This window comes from Nipponia nippon, unplaced genomic scaffold (assembly GCF_047370975.1).
Source record: "Nipponia nippon isolate SJK-2023a ecotype South Korea unplaced genomic scaffold, ASM4737097v1 scaffold_30, whole genome shotgun sequence".
In the NCBI taxonomy this organism is placed as follows: Eukaryota; Metazoa; Chordata; class Aves; order Pelecaniformes; family Threskiornithidae; genus Nipponia; species Nipponia nippon.
The window spans coordinates 914,130-930,428 of NW_028262348.1; the positions used below are offsets into that span (position 1 = coordinate 914,130).

The window sequence follows — 16,299 nt, forward strand, 5'->3', positions numbered from 1 at the left end:
GTAATAACACCGAGTTTATGGGGTTTATAGCAGAAGTCACATTTCTTGCATTTTTTCCTTCCAGAGGGTTCTGGTTTCTTGTATTTCATTCCCTTACCGACAGAGCCATCTACCGGATGAGACATCATTTGTTAGAAGGAAATCTTGATTTCTCACACTGTAAGTGAGGATAATACACACATCGCACGCAGGATCTTCAAAGCAGCCTGTAACAAACTAGGATATCGGTTAGTCCGGTCAGAAATTGCAAAGTGATACGTTTGTCCTGGCTGGGGCTTAAATTCCTACCGATGGGAAACTTCAGCCTTTTCAACGCTAATTCACAGCATCTTTCCGAAGAGGGCAAACGGTTCACCCCAGGCTCAGCCTCAACCTCAATTCACAGTGCAAAGCTTTTTGTTTATTCAAAACCCAGCGCCTTCTTCAAAGCTGACGCGGATTAGAGATGTTACATGTTTTAAATAAAGCTTAAAACCTAAGGTAACACTGGTTGGAAAAAAAACTGTAAAAAAAAAGTTTCATTGCTGTGTGTTCAGCGAACAGTCACAAATATAGATGGTGAGAAACATCAGAAGGGGTAGAAAATTCTTAAAGGAGACAGATTGCAGAGTTTGTTCTGGCAGCCAGACCTCCTGGGGAGGGCTAGGGTTTCTTTCTGAAATCCACGGCTGTCCCCGGCCCTCGGTGCTGCCGAGTGCCACACCAGCTCTGCCAGGGAAGAGAGGAGACCTCAGCGGCGAGAACAGAAGCTTGGCACCGCACAGGAAGGGGGAACAGGGACTTTAGAAAACGAGAACAGGTGAGGCAGTCGTCATTACTGGAAACAGCCCCCAGCAAACCTGCTACTGCCAGGCAGCTTTGATCTGCTTAAATAGCTTTTCACCATTACGCCCTTTCGGGTTGCCCTTGGTGTTTCCAAGCCTTTGCCATCCCAGTAGCGGTCTGTGGTCAAACTGTGGTCCCGTTTCTGCCTGCCCCTGCGAAGCAGCAAGCATCTAACCGTCAGAAAAGGCTACGTGCTATTTAACAGTCAGAAGGAAACAGCGGGACGCAAAGCCAACGGGCCCGATTTGCAGCCTTGCCAAAACATTGAATCTCTTCCAAAAACACTTGTAGTCAAGCCCCCCATCTGTGGCTTACTCCCTTTTCCACATATTAACAGTTCTTTTTGGAGGCTTTACAGAAAAAGGAAGCGGAGCTCTGAGGCCTGGGAAGCGCAGGACAGTCCCGGCACAAAAAGCCACAGCAATCCACGCCCTTCGTTTCCTCGCCAGGTTACGGGGAGGCCCAACAGAAGCCAAAGGAGCTCTGGCAAAGCGGTTTCTCTTTCCTCGACCTGGGGGGTACGCCTCTCCCGTTGCTGACCGAGGTAACGGTACCTCCCTGTCGCTCGCTGTACGCTAGCCACGGCCAGGATGACACCCGGTAAGCAGAGCAGCTTGCCATCCTTCAGCACACCCCCCATCCTATTCTAGTTTATATTTATGGCAATTAATTGTTGCACTAATCAATCTCGGGTTTCTCTGAGGCGTTTGCTTTGGAAGTGAAGGCAGTTCTGGCTGCTGCAGCAGCATCCTGTAAAGTCTCGCAGCAGATCCTTGGCTGGAGATATAAAGTACCCACGTGTCGCACTGCTCCTCTTCCGCCTGTTCACGGCAGCGCAACTCCGTGGCACAAAAACTCCGACCTGATTAGCGACACAATCACAGCCTGATGTATTAAAAGCAATAAAACCCAGTTAACAGACTGCAAATGAAAGACCTCTATTTCAAATGGCCGTAACACTGCCTGCGAGGGAAGCGGGCACCTTGCGTACCACCCCTCACCCCCCAGCACCGCCAGCGGATGGCAACAGAAATCCCATCCCTGCCCACCGACCCGCGTCCAGAGACCTCGGGATGCCACAAGCAGGCAGCTCACTGCTTACCGCGACGCCCCGTGGTGCAGCCACAGGTGGAGTTCTTTTCTCTGTGCTAAAAAATGCCAGTCGCGGTGGGCGTCTGGTATAAAGACTCAAACCGGACTTCAGCTCCACGTTGATTTTAAGACTGGCTTTCTCAACAGCCTCATCACATTCAGAAGCCTCGACTTAAGCACGGGGAGGAAATTCTGTTAAAACGTCCCCTCTCCCACAGCAAGAGCTAGAACCAACCCGATTATTAAAGCGTTCCAAGCAATACAAAGGGCTGTTACTACTAGTGAGTAGGAAGGCCGCCGTTTGCCTACAGAGCGGTGCAGGTTTACTTGCCTGTATTTTGCGCAGGTAACGCTCAGAGCTCTGGAAACGACCTGAGCAGCTGCATCGGTCGCGACTGAAGACCAGCACATTTCCACAAGGAAGCGTTTCATGTCATTACTAAAGCCCCAGCTTGCTCATTTGAAGTTGGAAACACCGTCCTCAGGAAAGCGCGGCTGCTACACGCCCGTGACTCGCATGCCATGCTTCGAAGCAGGGCTTTGCGACAGCTGTCTTGTCACTTGGACGGGTTCCTCAGTCTCGGCACAGGACAACGCTACCATGCTTTATAGTCAAGCTCAAGCCTATCTTAAACACATTTTGAGGAGGTTTCTAATGCAAATATTTAGGATCATTACTATCCAGAAGGACACGTAGCAGGGTTTTTCCAGTGGGGTGAGACCAAATACAGCTTTATTTACAAACAGTTCAACAATTTAATACATTAGTTCAACTTTCGCGTCTGCACGCAAGGGAGAGTCTTCACAGCATCGGAGCAGAAACGCAAGACTTGCTGTTCTGTACACGCACAGACTGATAACTGATCGTATGCAAGTATGTGATGAGGTACAGAAGCGTTACATTTAAACATTTCAACCACTGCAGTCAGCAGAACAGCCACGCCATACTGTTAGCAGAACAAACGAAGCCCCAGCTCCATCTGGCTTCCCGCAGATCGGCTGGTGAGCTACGTGGCTGCGTGTAGGTGTTGAGACCAAAAGCTAAAGCTGATCCTGAGTTTTGTTCAGAAGATTAGCATTTGTATGGAGCTGTATTTAATGGCTAGCCATTTATAAGACTTTCCCCGTACACCTGCGCTACCTTTCAAATTTACAAAACATTTCAAAATTTATCCTTGAAAACGCCTGTTTTATATTCTGTCGTCTTTTCCCAGGCAGAGGGAAAAGCTACTACAAGAGTTAGAATAGGATTTTTCACTGCAGATACAGACTCAGGCTATCAAAGCTGTGTGCTCCTAACGAAAAATTCTCCCTGTATCCAAAGAGAAAAATAAGAAAAGCAAGTATACAAGCTCGACGTACAGATCTGAAGGTGGACCTCTACCTGTTGTAGGGCCATAAAAAGCAAATGAACATAGCGCTTTGCTTCTCAGGAAGCTGCCTCTGTTTTGCTGTATTTTCCATAAATGCAGCTGCTAATATGACTTTAAAACGTACTATTTAAAAAGTCCTCATCAAGAATGCCTTCTAATTCTTCAGAGAATGAATGACAACAGGGCTAAACAAGAAAAAGCAAGCACGGTGATCTTTAAAGGTCAATGCATCACACAAATACAAAGTAGCCAAATCTAGATATGAAGTCCGCTGTTTTCCAGACAAAGCTATTTTAAGTTTGAAATCAACCTACAACGTACTTGCCCAAAAGGAGTCCTGTCATGTAAGAGCAGACAAGTTTTTGCCAGAAACATTTATTAAACAAAACCGATACCAACGCGCATGTAGTCAAGTTAATACCCCCTAGTAAAAAAAGCATGTCGGTCAAGACCAAAATTATCTTCGCTTCTGGAAGATGTTGCCACGGCCCATACCACGGCCTCTTCCTCTTGCAGCCACTGAAGAAAGAAAACATCAGGGATTACACGAGTTTGACATCATCACACAGTTATGTCAACAGCTGAAAAGCAAAACAAACAGCACTCCAAGCCTCTTGCTTAGAAGCAAGGAAAGGAGGCCATCCCATCAAGTTCGGACAGTGGCACGACGGCAAAATGTTTTCTGTGAGAAGAACCAGAACTAACGGTTACGCAGTCTTGCCACTTCAAACAGATGCAGCGATATTCAAACATTTCATGTTCCTTCTAAGCTGACACACAAATTGTCTAGCCCAAGAGATCTGAAACCCCACGCTCTTCCGAGGCTTTGCAGCAGAACTCCGTACGTTTCAGCCGATGTTACTCCCCCACGTAACCTTACTGCATTTGCTGAAGTTAGCCAGGGCCTCTGCGGCCCACCGCTATTACTCAGTCTCGTTATAACTGGGTTGTTCCCCTGAGAAAGGTACAAGTGAGAGTGAACTACAGAATAGCTAATAATGACAGCTTCCCAGTCGTTTAAATACCATCTTAATATCTGAATTTGTTTTTCTACAAAAGCTTAACAAGAACACCCAAATCCTTCCCTAAGCATTCCGAACAGCTGGAGGCCACAATCACTGGAAAACAGAAGACACAGTTTTACATACAGCCTCCGTTGAACGAGGCTGCTCCCTGTACCTAAGCTATCGTAGCACCAATATTACACACTCAGGTAACTGGGCAGTTTGAGTCTTGACTCCCGCCATAGGATGAAATACACAGAAAAACAACGTATGAACCAGCCATCGTTCAGGTTCTTGCAGCTCAGGTTTCCTCAGCGACAGAGATGACAGTTTTCCCGTTCTTCTACAGCAAAATGGGGGGGGGGGGGGAGGGCGATAATCAAATTGTACGCACCTTGGGCTTTGAGAATAGCTGCTTTTCCTCGCCCAGCTCCAGAACCCTGGTTTTTATTCTTCATGCTCTTTAGCATAGGAGCGTTCTTCAACATGTCTGGTAAAATGAGAAACCGTATCTTGCTCCCTCTGATGTACACCTGCTCGAGCTGCGCCACTCGCCCGTCTCTGTACGTCACCGTTATGTTGGACATCTGGAAAGCAAAGACCAGTCAGTGCCCACAGAGGCCTCCAACGCGGTTCTGGGCTCCTGCTTCCCCTGCCTGCAAGACATACAGCCAGGATGCAAGCACCAAAGGCAAAGGCTTCCCAAGCACACTGCTTTCGCAACTGGAGCTGTGACACAAGGCAGCCAGCACCATTCACACACGCTCCTACGCCTGCTACTATTCAAGCGGGCCCAGGACTTTTGCTTTCTCCCCAGTTTGCAAATTGTTTTTTTTTTATCAGCTTTGTTATCTCATATTGAATCCGTTTTAATAAAGCTGTTCTAGTCCTAATTATTAAGGAAGCATTTTGATTTCAACAATGACTCGCCTAAAGTCAATCAAAATTAAGCCTTCTTGGAATGACTAAACTAACATGCATTAAAAAAAGCTTCAGTTTCTTAAATCCAAGTTTGTTTGTGCTTATGCTCGGTGACTTTACATAAAGAACTCCAGCAGAAGCGTTGTTCACAGAACAGAACCTTAAGAACCCTGATATTATTGAGAGGAATGCCCAGTCTGACTCTAAAACCAGAAAGAATAAGCTGGGGCCTCTTTGGAGCGCTGAGCAACGCTGAATCCATCTCACTGTGGTAACACAGCGTACGTGCAGCAGCAGAGTTTTCTTTAGCTTAAGGCTAAAGCCAACGGTCTTCTAATCAAGCTGCCAACCCGCCAGCTACCAGCCTTTCCAGGCGCAGCTCAGAGGGCCTTCCCTCCATCCTCCTGAAGCAGGTGTACCTGACAGTTCATGTTGTCTTCAGCTTCAATGAGTTTGCCTCGGTAAACTTCTCCTGTATTGGTCTCACATGTCACAATATGGCCTTCGGCCTCGTGCAGGACTTTAATCGGCACTCCAATCGACATGCTTGCAGTGCTGTGGCTCTACACCTGCGACAAGAAAAAAAACCCAAAGGACGTAACTACAAAGAAAGCGGCAGGCTAGGCTTTACCTACGCAGCCTGTGATGCTGCCCAGTGTGAGGCGCTCATCTTCTCCCTTGCCCCAACACACCATATGCTTTGACGATGCGTTAATGAAACTTCTCTAGAGAGATGCCCGTGGGAAGAAAACACTTAAGAGATCAGCAAGGTAAGTCTGCCCCCGGCCTCTTCTGACCCAGCAAATTCCCCCGTAGGCACCCGATAACGGGCCGCCTGCGCGGCCGGGCGGCACACCGCGCTGGCGGCGCCCATCGCCCAGCCCACGCCGCAGCCCCGGCGAGCGACCCACCCCGCTCGACGGCCCCGGGGGCAGCGGCGGGCCCGAGCGCGGCGGGGAGCCTCCCCGAAAGGCCGAGCGGAGCCTCCGAGGCCTGGGCGGGCCGGCGGCCGCCCCGCCGCGGCTTCGCCCCCTCAGGCCCGAAGGAGCCCCCAGCGCCCGGGGAGCGAGGAGGGCCCGGCCACTGCCGGGGAGCGCAGGGCGGCTGGGAGCCCCGCCGGGGGCCGGGCCGGGCCGGCCCCGCCACTCACCGCCCGCCGCCGCCTCAGCCCGGGCCGCGCTCACCCCCTAATGGCCTCCGCCGCCTTCCCGCCGTGCACCGCGCGCCGGAACCGGAAGGCGGCGGGAGCGGCCCGTCCCCCCCCCCCGCCCCGCCCGGGGCCGCCTCGCCGCGGCACCACGGTTCCGCCGCAGCCTGGTCCCGCCGCCGGTGCCCCGTCCCCGGGGCAGGGCTGGCTGCCGGCGCGCCCCCCGCTTCCCCGCCCGCCGCAGCTGGCGCCCCGGCCCCCGGCCCCGCGGCCCCCGCCCGCCCCGTCATGCCCCTGCCCGCCGGCGCCCGCGGCCGCCGCCGCCGCGGCGCGGGGCACCCGCCCCGGGGCCCGGCCCCCCGCCTCCGCCCCCGCCCCCGGGGCCGGGAGGAGCCAGCGCCGCGCCGAGGCTGGCCGGGCCCCTGGGCCGCGCCGCCGCGCGGGCCGGCTCGGCGGGGCCGGCAGTGAGCGGGCGGCGGGCCCCGCCGCCGCCATGAAGAGCCCCCGGGAGGCCGGGGAGCCGCCGCCAGGTCAGTGCGCCCGGCCGCGGCGGCGGGGCCGGCCCCGGCCGCCTCCCGCAGCTCCTCCTCCTGCGGGCGGCCGCCGGCCGGAGCCCTCGGCGGGGCGCCCCGGGGGCGGGGGGGGGCCGGGCCGCGGGTGCCCGCGGCGGGCCGGCCCCGGCGGAGCGGGCCGCGGGAGGGAGCCCCGGGCAGGGCCCTGCCCGCGGCGGGGGGGGGGGGGGGCGGGCGGCCCTCGCCGGCCCCGGGAGGCCCTGGCGGCCTCCTCCGCCCCCGGGGCCGCGGGCTCCGCCAGCGGCGGTGTGGAAGCGCCGGCTCCGGCGCCTCCGGACCCGGCCGGGCTCGCTGCGCCCGGAGCCGGCGGCCGGGGAGGCGCTCTCGGTGTGCTTTAGGCAGCTGGCCGGGGGACAGCTGCCGGTCCCCGCTGAGGAGGCCCGGGGCGCTGGGGACGGGGCGGCTGGAAGCTGAACGGCCAGGAAAATTAAAGTTGCTGCCCTTCGGAGCCCGCCCTAGGAGCCACGGACCTCTCCAGCTCATCCCGGGCCTTGGCAGAGGCCTGGGCGTTAGCCAAACGGGGGCAGAATCATAGCGGGCCAAGAAAAAACGACGACAAAATACTTAGAGATCCTGGTTTGAGGAGAACCTGGGCACGCGGTTTTCCTTTTTTCCTTAGGATACTTAAGAGCACCTTAATCTAGATTAATTAAAAAGATTGCATATACCAATGGGTATGCCAGTCTTCAAAGCCGTGATTGAACAGTGGCACAACTACAAAAAAATATTTGGAAAGAGTCCAGAATATCTGTATGGGCTTGTCCCTACAATAGGCTATGGCTTTGATAAAGGTAATATAAGATTAAAAACGACGACATCTAAAAAGTTTTGTAAATAAAATGACATCAAAACTAGGCCAGTCCACATGATGTCAAATGCATTTTTATTCCCATCTTAAAACGTAGCTGGCCTTGTGTTAGCACAGCTTTTCAAAGGTCTTTTCTAGATCCAAGGTAAGGTTATTGAGAAAAGCCCTTTCTGACACACTCGCTTGGGCTGACGCTGAAGGAGCGGTAACAGGCACAACTCGAGTCCTTCGAGGGGTAAGGGCGCTTCCGAGACTGAAACCACCACATTGCCAACCCTACAGAAATAAAACCTGAGGCAGAGGGACGGAGTTGTGTGCGGGGACTTTTTGGTAGAGAGCGTTCTTTTTGTTGAGTTGTTGAGGGAGTTAATACAAAAGGCCAACTGGTGCCATTTGTGAGCTTTCTAAACCTAAAATTACTCACATAAATTGCAGTCCCTGAGGAAAACGACACCTGTAGAAAAGGCTCAAATCTGTGGGGCTCGGAAGAGATCAGCGCCTGGAGATCTTGGTTGTGTCTGGTTTCTCACGGTTTGGTTTGACTCCTTTTGTGGCACAGAGATGCATTCAGACGCAAGAGAAAGGATGAATACCCGTGCCTTCCCTGCTGTTACTTAGGAGGGGATACAGCTTCACCGTCGGTGGCTGGCGGGTATGGCACCCCACCAAAAAGAATAAAATGCAACTTCAAGGAAAAGGGGGTAGGCCGTCTGGCCGAGTGATCCGGGTGTGGAACAGTAAAGGAGTAAGGGATTAAACCAAACGCTTAACTGTACAGAAATGCCCAACTTGCGTTCCCCTAAGAAAGAAAAAAATACCTGCCGGTCGTTTAAAACTGTTTCTAAGTTTCCGCCGCTGTAGTGCTGAGAACAAGCTGACTTTTAATGCTGGGTATGGAAAACCCATGCCTGTACGGAGTGACAGCTTTCCTGTTTTACTCACACTGGGGTGTTTTCGCTGCAGTTGACTGCGTCCAGCTGAAAGTGCCGGTCATTCAGCAGCTGTACCACTGGGACTGCGGGCTCGCCTGCTCCAGGATGGTGCTTCAGTAAGTGACTCCTGGTTTGAACGGGTGGGAAATCCCGTCCCATGGGAGAGGGGTAGCGGGAAGCAGCGTCCAGGGAGGAGAGATGTGTTGAACAGCCGTGAGTTTAACTTAGTCTGGCGAGGTCACCGCTTCTCAGGTACCCGTGGAGAATTACTGCTGCCCGGGCCGGGCGCGGCTCTCCAGCAGGAACCAGGGCAAATACAAACTCAGCTGAAGCAAGGCCCTTTTCAATAATTGACTGTTTTGACAGATGCAAAATAGCTGATCAGCTCTGAGAACTTTGGAGTTTGGCATGCGTAAATAATAAAACGTTATCCCTCCTTCCTGCTGTTGTAATTCCGAACGGATACTTAGCACAGCGACTCACCCAGTTCCGTCCTGCGTTTGCAAGGGCCAGGTAGGCGTATCCCAGATGGCAGGTACGCACTGCCTCTGTCCTGCCGAGCCCCCAGCCTGTGGGATGCGTGGTTTTGTTCAGGAGTAGTTTCAGCTTCAGAACAATGCACTGTGTTGCCCTTTGGGGTTTTTTGGTTTTGTTTTGGTTGCTTTTTTTTTTTTAACTAGTAGCTGTCCTGCTGAACTCCTCTTTCCTTCCACAGAGGAACATGAGCTTAGGTGCAGGAGAAATACCTATTTAGATGTCCACTTAGTAGATATGAAGCAGAAGATTTTCATTTCTCTCCATCCCTTCTGCCAAGACGTTAGTCCGTGTGCTGGTAATTTCCCATCTTGACTACTGTAACCTCTGCCTCATTATTCCCTTTACCTCTTTGCCACTCCAGTCTGCCCAAAACTCAGCTTCCAAGATTAATCTTCTCACCCTGCTGATCTGACCTTGTTTACCCTGCATCCGCAATTCCAGTCCTTTTTTCCCCCCCCCCATTTACTTCCATTTGTTTTCTGACTTCCAGAACTCTGTAACTGCCTCTCCCCACCCCTCTGCAACCTGTCCCAAGCTTCCTCCTGACTTCATCTCCCCTTATTGCCTTTTGTGCCATCAGTGCCCAAGACAAGCTTCCTTTGAATATTTACCGACTTCCTTTACAGTTCCTCCTTTTGAAATCCATCTATTGTGTGAAGCAAGTTTTAGTCTTTAACACTTCTTCCCGTGTTTGCTTTAATGTGCCTGTACATTTAGACTGTAAGCCCTTCAGGACAGAGTTCTGTACTTGCTCAGTATAGCTTGCCTAAGGTACACCACCTGTACACTTCTAGCAGTATAGACGAGTCAAGATACCCATACACTTCCAACTAAAAAAAGTCAGCAATAAATCCAGTTAAATATTCCCTACTCCCTTCCCCTCCCTTCAATTTGTGGCTCCTTTGTGGGTTGATTTTTTTTGGTTATTTCTTAGCCAAGCCCACTGTTTCAGTTTGTACGTCCTGTGATGTGGAGGCTTGGGCTACAGCACACATTTTGCTTCCCCTAAGATCCGTGCTTCCCTTCCCCTGCCTTTCCTAATACCGCAGGTACCTGAATCATTTGGACAACGATGAGTTTCAGAAAGCCATCCAGGAACTCCAGCTAACAAAGAGCATCTGGACTATTGACCTGGCCTACCTAATGCGGCACTTCGGTGTTAAGCATAAATTTTGCACCCAGACGCTTGGAGTGGACAAGGGCTACAAAAATCAGGTTAGTATCCTCATCTACTGGGAGACAGCACACAGCTTTAAAAGCCCTGTGTGCCACGCTACAAAGCTCTGCTGTGTTACTGACACTTAACCACAGTTCCTGTAAACAAGGTTTGCCTGTTGCCAGAACGGGCACAAATCAGTTCCGAAGGCGAGGCTAGATACGATCCCACGTATTTTACATCTTTGATTCCATAATAAGAATATCGTTAAAAGTTTTCACGTAGTGCTCATGAAAGGTTCCAGCCTACTCCAGCGTATTTCACTGGATTGAAACTACCACGATTACTAACCAGGAGTGAATCTGAATTTATCATTTACAGCAGGATTCCTCATCCTGCTACCAGTGAACTCTTACCCCATAGCCAGATCTCCAACTTAACGCAGGCCCTTCCTAGCAGGGATTGTAAGTGGTGGATTACCTAAGGTAAACACCGTTCCGGTTCATAACTTCTCTTATTTCCACAGTCATTTTACAGGAAGCACTTTGACACAGAAGAGAATCGAGTGAATCAGCTCTTTGCACAAGCCAAAGCCTGCAAGGTGCTGGTGGAGAAGTGGTAAGCTTATTGTTTTCTTTCCTTTCTCTTTGGAGATTCTGTGGGCCCCAGGCTTTTCTTGGAGTCACCAAGCTAAACTGGTGAAAGAGACCGAAATCAAGCCTTGAGCCTTTTTTGTCAATCACAGAGTCTTTCTACTATAGCTGTCTCAAAAAAAAAAAAAAAAAAAAAAAAAGTGGACATCAAGAGTTGAAAAGAAGTTTGAGGAAAAACACTCACGACACAGAATAAGCGATCTGAAAACGCTGACAGGAGTTGACTATTGTTTATGGTTTGAATTTGATTGTCCATTGAAGTTACCCAGTGCCTACAGCACTCTGGTTGGCCACTGCTGGAATTAAGGAGAGCGCTCCGCGGGCACACAACCCATTGTTCCCAGAGCTACGCAAACATTACAGCTCGCTGTTCCTAGACAGACATGCCAAGAAAAGGCTAGCGTACGAGCTTTTGCCAACGGGAGGATGAAATAAGGAACCTCTATGAAAGAACTGCAAACCCAGCAGAAGGGGAAAAACTGCAGAATTGTCACAACTGACAGCGCTGTTCTACATGGGAAATAACTAACCATCACGTTCAGCGTGAGTTGCATCCCGTTTTATAGCGAAGCTGGATTTGGATCTCTGTTGTCCAAGTGGGGTAAACGATTAGGAGTAAGAAAAGAGGAGAGGGTACAGGGCAGCTACAACAGCATTTGAGTGCTGCAGCACAACTTTCATTTAGCGGAATCATTATGTGTCCTTTTTAACATACGCAGAGGCCGCATGGCACCATCTGTTTAACTGGAGCTGTGACAGCACAGAAGGGACAGTCAGTCCACCTTGCTTTAGCAATCTCAAGATCGTGGCCTTGATCAAGGCAGGGACAGAGGGCATCTGTGCCCCTACTGCATCTGCCTGTGCCCGCACCGAGGCTGGGGCAAAGGGCAGAAGCGACACTGGAAAAGATTAAAAAGCACATGAGTTCAGTTAGTGCACACAGCCCGGATGAGTTTCTAATGCATATGGAATACACCTCTGCCTCGGTGAAGAACAGCTTTAACAGATGAGATTATAGGTTATGTGTGGTTAATACTCACTCTCTGTAGGAGGTACTATAGAAATAAAGCCTCAAGAGCATCAGGTAGTCCAAAATCACAACTGGGAGAAACACATTGCTGTGTGACAGAGGCAAATTTGGGCACGTCTTAATTCGGTTAGTGATTATACAATCTTCAGCTACTCAGTTGATAAAGATTGGGTGCTTCAGAGATAAGCTTTTCTAAGAGCAGGAGAGAACACTTCACTTAGGATTTTCCCACTTCAGAAGTCTCTCAAGTTACTGAATGAGTTGCCAGCTCCTTTAGTACTCTTCTCTGGGGCATCCGATACGTTCTGAGATTACACTTACGTTACTGCAGAACCCAGAGCTGTTGCTCTGCACTTCAGCAGCAGCAATGAGATCAAAAGGCCTTGAATGACACAGGTTTTGTTGGGCTTTGTCTGTAGCAAAGCTTGCAGGGTTTAACAGCAAAAAGCTGTTACCCGTGATACAAAAATAACCACGCCAGCTGCATGTCGTAAGTACCGTCCATCATCACACGCTTCATTGGATACCAGTCTCTTTCCTGAACTTGTTAATAAGCACATCTGGTTTTTTTCTGCAGCACAGTAACTGTTCAAGACATCCAAAACCACCTGTCCCAAGGTCACGTAGCCATCGTCCTAGTGAATGCAGTCCTGCTATTGTGCGATCTTTGCTCAAGTCCTGTCAAATACTGCTGCTTCCTCCCCATCGGACAGAAGTGCTTCTGCAGGAATCCTGACTACCAGGGCCATTTCATCGTGTTATGTGGCTACAACAAAGCCTCAGGGAGTATTTACTACAACAACCCTGCCTATGCTGACCGTGAGTAGCCTGTGCATTTTGGGTGGATTCTCAGCCACCGCATTGCTAACACGTCTGTAACACAGAGCATAGCTGGACTGCCCCTAATGGCGTGTGTGTATCTCAAGCGTCGCTAACCAATTTGTTGGAAGGGGGCTTGCCACATTAATTCGATCAGTGCTGTGTTTTGTGCTGTGATTTACTCGAGGCATTGAGATACGCATTCTAGCAAACTTGTTTGGCTTTCAGATGGGTTCATGACAGATGCTGAACTGTTCAGAATATAACAGGATGGCCTATTTAGTACCTGCTTCAGTGAGCACTGCCTTTGAGGTGAACAGACTGACCTGAGTAAAGCTGTAACCTAGGCTGATAGGTCTAGTCTGCGTACTAGTTACTCTTCTTTGTAGAGGCTTCTAGAGCCAGTATAAGAGCCTTTCACAGGCAAATTCTTCTGAATTTTTACTAACACTTTACTCCTCCTTAACAGGAACATGCTGCACCAGCATCAGTAACTTTGAGGAAGCCAGGACAAGTTATGGCACTGATGAAGACATTCTGTTCATCTACACGGACAGCTGACGTCCACACCTGATGCTTCTGGTCCTTTCCTGTGCAGCCTGCGAGCAGCTGGCTGCTTGTCTCAGGACTCCCCCTGCAGAGACCTTGCTCCTGAACTGCAGTGGGATCTTAAACAAGGAAGGCTTTATAGACATTGATAGGACTATACTGCAATGCTGTCTTTACCTTTTTTTTTCCTCCCTCATGATGTATCTGATTTTGCAGTGTCTGTCTCAGTTTTTTGTTTGTGTTTTTGGTTTTTTTCTTTTTTTTCTTTTTTTCCTCATTTTCAACATTGCACATTTGACAGCAGGTTTGAAATACAGGCCCAGAGCCTGTTCACTTTGAGCTTATTTTCAAATTAAACACATGAGAAAACAGCACCAAATTTATGAACTTTAACACTTGGTAATACATGCATAGGTTTAGGTAAACAAAACCAGGAAAATAGAAATAGAAAATACCTGTTTCTCTCTCTGTCAAAGCATCAAGGGCTGATCTTCATCCTAAATCTAGGCATTTGAGGTTCAGCAGGGTATTACAGAAGGAAAAAAAATATTAACGTAAACCACTTTTAAATAACAAAAAATGCCTCGCTGGCTCATCAGTATTGTCTGCATTGTAGGAAAGAAACATTTACTCGAGGAAACTTCCCATGTACCAAATTCACCTTACACAGATTTAGCATTTATGCCACTGCATTAGATTTTGAATCATAGTTATTGGTGTTGTTCCCTTGTACTACAAACTCCATCTCTTTTGGCTAAATCCTCTAGGATGACTGCTCAGAGCTCTGTATTGCCCAAAAGTTTAAGTGAAAATATTTTATTTGTACCTAGAAGTCTTTATTGCTCTTTGCAAAAACCTCTGAACATTGTGCCAGTTTCTACAGAATCCATTTTAAATATAAACTTTAAACTTATTAAGCCAATACAGAAAATTATCATCCCCACTGATGGTATACTTTTTGTGTGTAAATTGTAAATATCTGACAGCATATACTGGATTGTAACTAAAATGTCGAATCATAATCTGAGCCAAATTTTGCTAGTGGTATTAGTTCAGTGACCTTCTAAGAAGAGCTGAAATCAATTAAGAAAAGAGAGAATACAAATGTCTCTTTGCTACAAGTAAAAAGGCAGAAACTCAGATTTTCTAGCTCTTATACTACAGCTGTATTTGGATTAAGTTGGAGTTCCTGTATTCAGATGTTATCAAGTGAAATTGTTAGCAGCCCATTCATAATCCTTTCATGTATTACCTGGGTTTAATTACTTTGCTGAGGAGCACTGTAATGTGTAAGAAACGGCCAGCTATTTCAGAGTCATCCATCACAATTTCCTACAAGTCTTGATCTCCAGTCCTGCCTATGTTGAAGTAGGTGGAAAAATCAATGTTAATACTGATGTAAAGCTAGCAAAATTTTATTTTGTACTTAAGACAGAGATCCCACACCTTCGGCATGGTTTTAGGAAAAGAACTGTTCAAATTCTGGAACTGTGTGGAGTAACAGTAAAAGGACATTGTTATTTAGTGGTGGAAATAGTAAATAGGAATCTACTTTCAGCATGGTAAGACATTTTTCTAAGAGAAAACATTTTCTTTTATCAGTTGTTGACTTACTGAGAAGTATCTGGAAAGCATTCAGTAAGTATGCTTAGCAGAATGAAGAGTGCTCCTTTGTACAAAGGCTAAGAACAGTAACAGACATTTAAAATGCAGTAGCCTTTAAAAAAGTTCCGAGCAAACAGCATGTGACAAGAAATCCTCAGTGTAGCAAATTTGGCTTATCATTGGTGAAGCTGGAATACATTCTGGCACTTACACATGCAAAATGGGTAAAACTCACAATGCATTTGTGAGCAGTAGAACCAGCGCATTAGTGCCACCATCAGAATCCCAGAAAAAAGGTACAAAACCTATTATATTACAGATAATGCCTTCCTAAGTCAGCCAGAAGGCTACTGATCTGGGAATTTTTATGTCCAAGTCCAAACTCATGATGCTTGATTTAGAGAGACTGTATTAGCAATGTTACTAATTAACAGGTATGTAAACTACAGATTGACAGAGTACTTCCTTAACCCATGCGTCTTCAGGCAGGTAGTTCATTCAACACCATTAAACTGCCACAGGATTTATTTTAGAGCAGGCTTGGTTAGCTAAATAAAAACAATTCTTAGGAAAGGCTTGTAATTGACATTTAGCCTCTTACTCGTTCAGTTATCCAAAGGCGAATCTTGAGCTTATACATAGAACATGACCTTAAGGGCATGCTAAGTGTTCTGAAGTGCGGAGGTAGGTGTAACAATATTGACTGTTAAATGTTTGGTACCCAGGGCTTAAATACTTCAACAAAACTGAAAGATAACGAAACAAAGCTGTTGAAGCTAATGCAGACAAAAGGAGAGCTCCACCATTGCAACAGCATCTCTTATAGCCGCCAAAGGGAAGATAGCTATGAGAGGTGAAAACAACGGAGACGCAAAAGCCAAGTGAAAAGACCGAGTATTTATAAGACACAAATTCAGATTAAAAAGCAGCTCAGTGCGCAAGCCTCAGAACATCTGCATTTTCTGAAACGTCGTTTCCCATTATGAGATCGTCTATCAAAATACTCATTCTGAAAATGTTTTGTCACTTTGTTTCCTTCATTATGTCAATGGCAAAGGGAGGGGTATTTTACATGCAGGGATTTTATACATAAATATATTTTTATTTGTAATTAAGCCATTCTCAATAAAGGTTTAAAGTCACAGATAACCCTGTATCATAATGTAGCAAGTGCATTTATTAACTAGCTTATTATGAAAAATGTTGGAAAAATCTTTAGAGAGACGTGTTACGTACTTAACTGGAAATGGCACAGCTGAAATTGTAATTTGGAAAA

At 48.3% G+C, this 16,299-nt stretch overlaps 2 protein-coding genes across 5 annotated transcripts; one reads left to right on the plus strand and one right to left on the minus strand.

Moving 5' to 3' along the window:
• Positions 1 to 2,619: 2,619 nt before the first annotated feature.
• On the minus strand, positions 2,620 to 6,450 carry SNRPD3 (small nuclear ribonucleoprotein D3 polypeptide). Of its 3 annotated transcripts, none has more exons than XM_087768531.1 (4): positions 6,366 to 6,450; positions 5,635 to 5,784; positions 4,689 to 4,881; positions 2,620 to 3,809 (listed from the first exon to the last, which is right to left on the minus strand). In XM_087768531.1, the coding sequence occupies exons 2-4, from the start codon at positions 5,758 to 5,760 to the stop codon at positions 3,748 to 3,750; spliced, it is 381 nt and encodes a 126-aa protein (XP_087624657.1). In that variant the 5' UTR covers positions 5,761 to 5,784; positions 6,366 to 6,450; the 3' UTR covers positions 2,620 to 3,747. The 3 variants fall into 3 exon arrangements, with proteins under 3 accessions (XP_087624657.1, XP_087624658.1, XP_087624659.1); XM_087768532.1 differs by having other exon boundaries at positions 6,400 to 6,442; XM_087768533.1 differs by lacking the exon at positions 6,366 to 6,450 and adding an exon at positions 5,908 to 6,339.
• Positions 6,451 to 6,483: 33 nt separating this feature from the next.
• Positions 6,484 to 16,179, plus strand: GUCD1 (guanylyl cyclase domain containing 1). 2 transcript variants are annotated; one of them, XM_087768528.1, is made up of 6 exons: positions 6,484 to 6,892; positions 8,706 to 8,790; positions 10,261 to 10,426; positions 10,894 to 10,985; positions 12,628 to 12,869; positions 13,339 to 16,179. In XM_087768528.1, the coding sequence occupies exons 1-6, from the start codon at positions 6,856 to 6,858 to the stop codon at positions 13,428 to 13,430; spliced, it is 714 nt and encodes a 237-aa protein (XP_087624654.1). In that variant the 5' UTR covers positions 6,484 to 6,855; the 3' UTR covers positions 13,431 to 16,179. The 2 variants fall into 2 exon arrangements, with proteins under 2 accessions (XP_087624654.1, XP_087624656.1); XM_087768530.1 differs by lacking the exon at positions 6,484 to 6,892 and adding an exon at positions 7,223 to 8,394.
• The last annotated feature ends 120 nt before the right edge of the window (positions 16,180 to 16,299 follow it).

Bases quoted from the DNA above. Each gene is read 5' to 3' on its own strand.
- GUCD1 (XM_087768528.1), top strand. From the start codon at position 6,856: ATGAAGAGCCCCCGGGAGGCCGGGGAGCCGCCGCCAG. The intron at 10,986-12,627 runs GTAAGCTTATTG...TTTTTTCTGCAG, and splicing joins AAGGTGCTGGTGGAGAAGTG to CACAGTAACTGTTCAAGACA. The intron at 12,870-13,338 runs GTGAGTAGCCTG...CCTCCTTAACAG, and splicing joins CAACCCTGCCTATGCTGACC to GAACATGCTGCACCAGCATC.
- SNRPD3 (XM_087768531.1), bottom strand. From the start codon at position 5,760: ATGTCGATTGGAGTGCCGATTAAAGTCCTGCACGAGGCCGAAGGCCAT. The intron at 4,882-5,634 runs GTACACCTGCTT...TTTGCTTTCCAG, and splicing joins AAGACAACATGAACTGTCAG to ATGTCCAACATAACGGTGAC. The intron at 3,810-4,688 runs GTGCGTACAATT...TTCTTTCTTCAG, and splicing joins AGCTATTCTCAAAGCCCAAG to TGGCTGCAAGAGGAAGAGGC.